The following is a 5,062-nucleotide window of genomic DNA, read 5'->3' on the forward strand; positions in this document are numbered from 1 at the left end:
ATTGGGACATGTGGGGCCTCCTGGAAGCAAAGGAACCCTGAGAGTTTTTGTGGAAACAAGTTAAGGCAGCTGCATTCAGTTAATCAGGATCAACAAGGAGTGCTTTGGCCTTGACTGGTGTTTTCGGTCAAGAGAGTGCTGTTTGCCAAGTGGAAACCACTTGGAACGCTCTGCATGGCAGCCTGTGTTTTTCTCTGGTGGTTGAACAGAGCCAGCACATGAGGCAAGGGGAATGTGTGGGATTCAGGGCACTGCTTTAGGGCGATCCTGGGATTTCCGGTGGACTGAAAGACAAACACCGGGTGCTGCTCACAAGAGAAGAGGAATAAAAGGGGACACTGAAAAGTGTCGGCGGACAAGTCCTAAAATAGAACTCTGTGTGTGCAGCCTCATTTTCTCCTTCAGCACCCACAGGAGAGGGGGCAAAAAGTGGGGGTTGGGACCCCAAAACTCTTCGGGGGAGAAACTGGGGATTGAGGGGACCATGAAAAAGTGGAAGGAACAGGGAGAAGGGTGGAAAAGGAAGGGTGGTCTGGTGGGTCAGATGGTCCCATGGGGGTCTTTGGGCACAAGGGGGTTGGGAAAGGGGGGTGGCCCCCCTGAGCTCCCAACTTACTGGGGGGTGCTGGGGGCTGCTGGATCATACCTCAGCCTTGGATTATGCCAACAGTTTCAGTTTAGAGGAATTACTGAGGTGTGACTGAACCACTTTTGTCCCCCAGGTTTTAATGATGGCAAATCAGATCTACTGATAGAAAGGAATTATTTAGGGCACCAAATAATCAGACAAAAGATCTTCATCAGAATTACTTACTGCACAGTATAAACACTAAAACTACCAGGAGTACAGGATAAGATAGAGCGATGATCTACCCTAAAGCAATCGTTGAAGCAATTCTACTAAAGCTGGCACAAAAGTAATTCTTAATTACAAATGGATGTAACTCCCTCAGACCAACGCTCATGGGAGATCTCTGTTCTCAACCTCCAGGAGTGACCTTGAGGGGTCCCCAGCCAAGGCAGGAACCTCCACACCCCTTCAAGAAGGGTTCTGTTGGAAGAACCTGTCCCTGTGAAAGGGGACTGGCCCTTTGTGGTCGAAAGGGATGGACTGACAGTCATTGGACTCCAGGGGTTGCCTCAGTATCAGGGGGTTCATTCAGGGTGGAAGCAGTGGCCAAAGCATTTCCCGCAGTCAGGGCACTAATAGGGCTTCCTTACTGGTGGGTCTGTTGGTGTCTGGTCAAGCGAGACCTCTGGATGTAGCTCTTCCCGCACTCCCCACACTTGTAGGGCCTCTCCTCGGCGTGGATGCGCTGCCGGTGGGTTACAAGGTGGGAGTTGCGTTTGAACTCCTTCCCGCAGTCAGTGCAGCGGAAGGGCCTCTCATCTGTGTGCGTCCGCTCATGCTCGAGGAGAATTGAGCTGGTCTGAAACCTGTCCCCACATTGCCAGCACTTGTAGGGCCGTTCCACAGTGTGGTTGGGGAGGTGGGAGCGCTGGTGGGCGTGGAGGTGGGAGCTGTTGGTGAAGCTCTTCCCACACTCCCCACATGAGTAGGGCCTCTCCCCAGTGTGGATGCGTTCGTGGATGTGGAGGCTGGAGCTGTCAGTGAAGCTCTTTCCACATTCCCCACACGTGTAAGGTCGCTCTCCGGTGTGGATGCGCTGGTGTTTGCGGAGGTTGCCACTGTTCCTGAAGCTCTTCCCACATTCCCCACATGTGTAGGGACATTCCCCAGTGTGGATGCGCTCGTGGGTGAGAAGGTTGGACCTCTGGTTAAAGCTCTTCCCACATTCCCTACACGAGTAGGGCAGGTCGCCCGTGTGGATACGCTGGTGGGTGAGGAGGTTGCCACTGTTACTGAAGCTCTTCCCACATTCCCCACATGTGTAGGGCCGTTCCCCGGTGTGGATGCGACGGTGGGTGCAGAGGGTGGAGCTCTTCCTGAAGCTCATCCCACACTCCCCACACGTGTAGGGCAGTTCCCCAGTGTGGATGTGCTGGTGGGTGAGGAGGTTGGAGCTCTGACTGAAGCTCTTCCCACATTCCAAGCATTTGAAGGGCTTCTCCCTGCTGGGAGGCTGCTCAGGGACCACCAGGTTGGAGCTCTGGCTCAAGCTCCGGCCGCCTTCCCGGCACGGGCTGAGTCTTTCCTCCTGGGAGCACCCTGAGCCGGCTTTGGAGCCCCTCCTCTGGGGAGATATCCTGGCTTTTTCCTCCTCACTGCCTTCCTGCACCGTGGAGCCCTTCAAAACGGCCTCTCCCACCAGGGTCTCACGGGGGGATTTGTCCTCCGCGCTCTCCGTCCTCAGCTTGGGGCCTGGGGCAGGAAGCAAGAAGGACAGGGAGGGGATTTGCCTCCGGCCCACAGGGAAGGCCAAGAACGTGCCCCCAACTCTGGCCCCAGCAGGACAGCAGTGGCAGTGGTGTTGTCCTGCCACCAGGGCCATGCTCGGCTGACAGAGCCAGCACAAGACCAGGGGAAAGGGGCACTGACTTCCTCCTCACCTGCCTGGGGTCCGCGCAGCATCTTCCTCTTCCCCACAGCCTCCTCCTCCATCTGCCCAAACTCTGGGAAGGAGAAATCCTGATGGGGGGAAAACAAGGGCTGAGTGTGTTGGCTTGGGGGTTCCTCCTGCCCAAGTCCATCTCTAGAACTCACCGGGCATCCTGTGCCCATAAAAACCTCCAAAACACCAAGATTCAACCCAGAAAAACCCAAAGCACTGAGATTCAGGGGAAAACCCCCTCAGAAATAGGAAGAAGACCCCCACACCCTCAAACTGCAAAAATTTGAGATTCAGATGAAATATACTCCAAAATATGAAGATTAGTCAAAAAAAATCTCTCTCAGAAGTTCCCCCTCTCTGGTCTCTCCCCTCTGGAGTTCGGAGGGTCTCTCCTGTCTGGGATGCTGGGGGTCCCACTTAGGGATGCTGGGAGTGTTGGGGGTCCCAAGGGTCCCTCTCCTCTGACTCTCGCCTTCGGGGTGCCGCATTCCCAGACATTCCCCCTCTCCAGGTTCTTGACTTCATTGTCCTGGGGATCCCAGGAGGCCCCACTGTCCAGGCTTCCCCTTCTCTCTGGCTCCCAGGGCTCCTCCCTCTCCGTGCTCCCCGCTCCAGGCTGCAGGGGATCCCCCAGCTCCAGCATCGCCCCGCTCTACCCTCCACACTCGACAGCTCCCAGGCTCCACACCCACCCCCAGCACTCCCAGGGGGCCCCAAAACCGCTGTGTCCCTCCTGCCGACACCAGGCTGACAATGGAGCTGGCGGGGTCTGACCCAGCAACACCAACCACCACTGCAGGGGGGGACCCGCATCCCCCCGCCCACCACAGGGGCTCTGCCCCCAACCCAGCCCAGCACCCCCAAAAAACACCTCCCACCCACCCCCAAGAGCCCCCAGGGGCACAGCCTTGCACAGGGGCCGGCTGTGCCCAAGGCAACCAAACAGCCCCACAGGTGGGGGGACACCACAGGCTGCCCCAGGGCAATGAGAGCAGGGAGCGGATCAGGCCCCCTGACGTGGGCGGACTCTGGGTTCAGCCTGACCAGGGGCAATTTGGCATCAACAGCATGGCCCCAACTGCTGGCTTGGCATAGGGGGCTCGAGCTCCCCCCTCTCCAGGCTCTGGGGGCTCTCGCAGCTTCCCCCTCTCTGCAGCCTCGCCCGCTCTTCAGGCATCAAGGCATGGGCACATGGAAGGACCCCCACGGCAACCCCGCTCCCACTGTCTCCCACTCCTGTTACACCCCTCTCCCACTCCTTTCCCATTGGCTCTCAAAACCTCAGCTCTCCCCAGCTCCTTTTGGGGGTGACTCACCGCCCCTCACGCTCCCTTTGGGGTCCCACCCACTCTTTTCGCTTCTCTCACCCCTTTCCCATCGTGGCTGCTCCGCTCACCTGGCAGCAGCAGGAAGGGCAGGGACAGGGGCGGAGCAGCAACAGCAGGAGAACAATCGCACCCCCATCCCGCGGGTGCCTGGGAAGGGGGAACTCATCCCAAATATCCTGGGGGGAGCGTGGGGGGTCAGGACATACTCGGGCTGCCAGCACAGATTTCCCTGCAAAGTCTGCAGGGAGTCAAGCTCTGCAGAGGAGATTGTGCCCCATGGATGGGATTGCAGAGGCTCCCTCAGGTCCCCAGCAGGAATCAGCAACCAGCAATAGACACAAAAGGCCCCCCCAAAGATTTCGGGGGGAGTGTCCTGTAGGGAGGGGACAGTGTCACCCCACCAGGGTGGGGCTGGCAAGTGGGAGGCTGCTCCAGGGGTCTGCAAGAGGCCTCGTGCTCTGCTCGGCCCCACCACTGCCTGGTCCCAACAGCCCCGGCTGCCCCCGGCCCTGGGCAGCTCTGCTGCCACAGGCTGTGCCCTCACCGTGGCCCTGCAATGGCCCTGCCTGTCCCTCACCCGTGGCCCTGCCCGTGGCCCTGTCCCTTGGCTCTCTCTCTGCCAGCTCAGTGTGGGGCACACGGGATGGGGGTCCCTCCCAAGCCCCCCGGGCAGCCGGCGTTGGCTGGGGGGATGTGAGGGCTGGGCCTGCTCAGCACAGCCCCGGCCTCGTGCCCAGCGCCTCTTTCCTGACCCACACAAGAGCTTCCCGGTCCCCCCAGGGCTCCCCTGCTGCTGCCACTGCTCCTGGCCCTGCCTTTGCTGCTCCCTTGGCTGGGGCAGCGGCTGCAGGGGGGGATGGCAGCAGCTTCAGCTCCACGGCACTTCCTGGGGGGAGCTCAGCCCGGGGGGGACGGGCAGGGACCTGATGGGGATGGACAGGGGCCCAGCAGGGACAGCCAGGGCCTGCAGGGGAAGGCACAGGGACAACCTGGCCCCCCACACTGCCAGGGCTGTCTCTGCTCCTCCTTGCAGGCTCCGTGGCCAGGCACAGTTTGTGTTCCTGGGTGCCCACCATCTCAGCACTTGCAGCCGCTCAAATCAGCGCCTGCAGCTCTGCAGCAAAGCCCCAACTCACCTGGCACACAGGGGATGGACACAGCACCTTCTCGGGGATGGGTAATCACAGCTCTGTCTCTTCCCCACCACGGGGCTCTCCTTCC

At 59.8% G+C, this 5,062-nt stretch overlaps 1 protein-coding gene and 1 long non-coding RNA gene across 2 annotated transcripts in view; both read right to left on the reverse strand.

Moving 5' to 3' along the window:
* Window positions 1-925: 925 nt before the first annotated feature.
* Window positions 926-2,539, reverse strand: LOC113960519 (zinc finger protein 239-like). The gene is made up of 2 exons (XM_027670130.1): window positions 2,512-2,539; window positions 926-2,323 (listed from the first exon to the last, which is right to left on the reverse strand). The coding sequence occupies exons 1-2, from the start codon at window positions 2,531-2,533 to the stop codon at window positions 1,218-1,220; spliced, it is 1,128 nt and encodes a 375-aa protein (XP_027525931.1). The 5' UTR covers window positions 2,534-2,539; the 3' UTR covers window positions 926-1,217.
* A 10-nt stretch (window positions 2,540-2,549) lies between these two features.
* The window catches only part of LOC113960520, a 3,342-nt gene continuing 829 nt past the window's right edge, over window positions 2,550-5,062 (reverse strand). Inside the window, exon 3 of the long non-coding RNA XR_003532046.1 lies at window positions 2,550-2,590. This is a non-coding gene — a long non-coding RNA (uncharacterized LOC113960520). The remainder of the gene's footprint in view (window positions 2,591-5,062) is intronic.

Source organism: Corapipo altera, unplaced genomic scaffold, assembly GCF_003945725.1.
Source record: "Corapipo altera isolate COAL_440 unplaced genomic scaffold, ASM394572v1 131387, whole genome shotgun sequence".
In the NCBI taxonomy this organism is placed as follows: Eukaryota; Metazoa; Chordata; class Aves; order Passeriformes; family Pipridae; genus Corapipo; species Corapipo altera.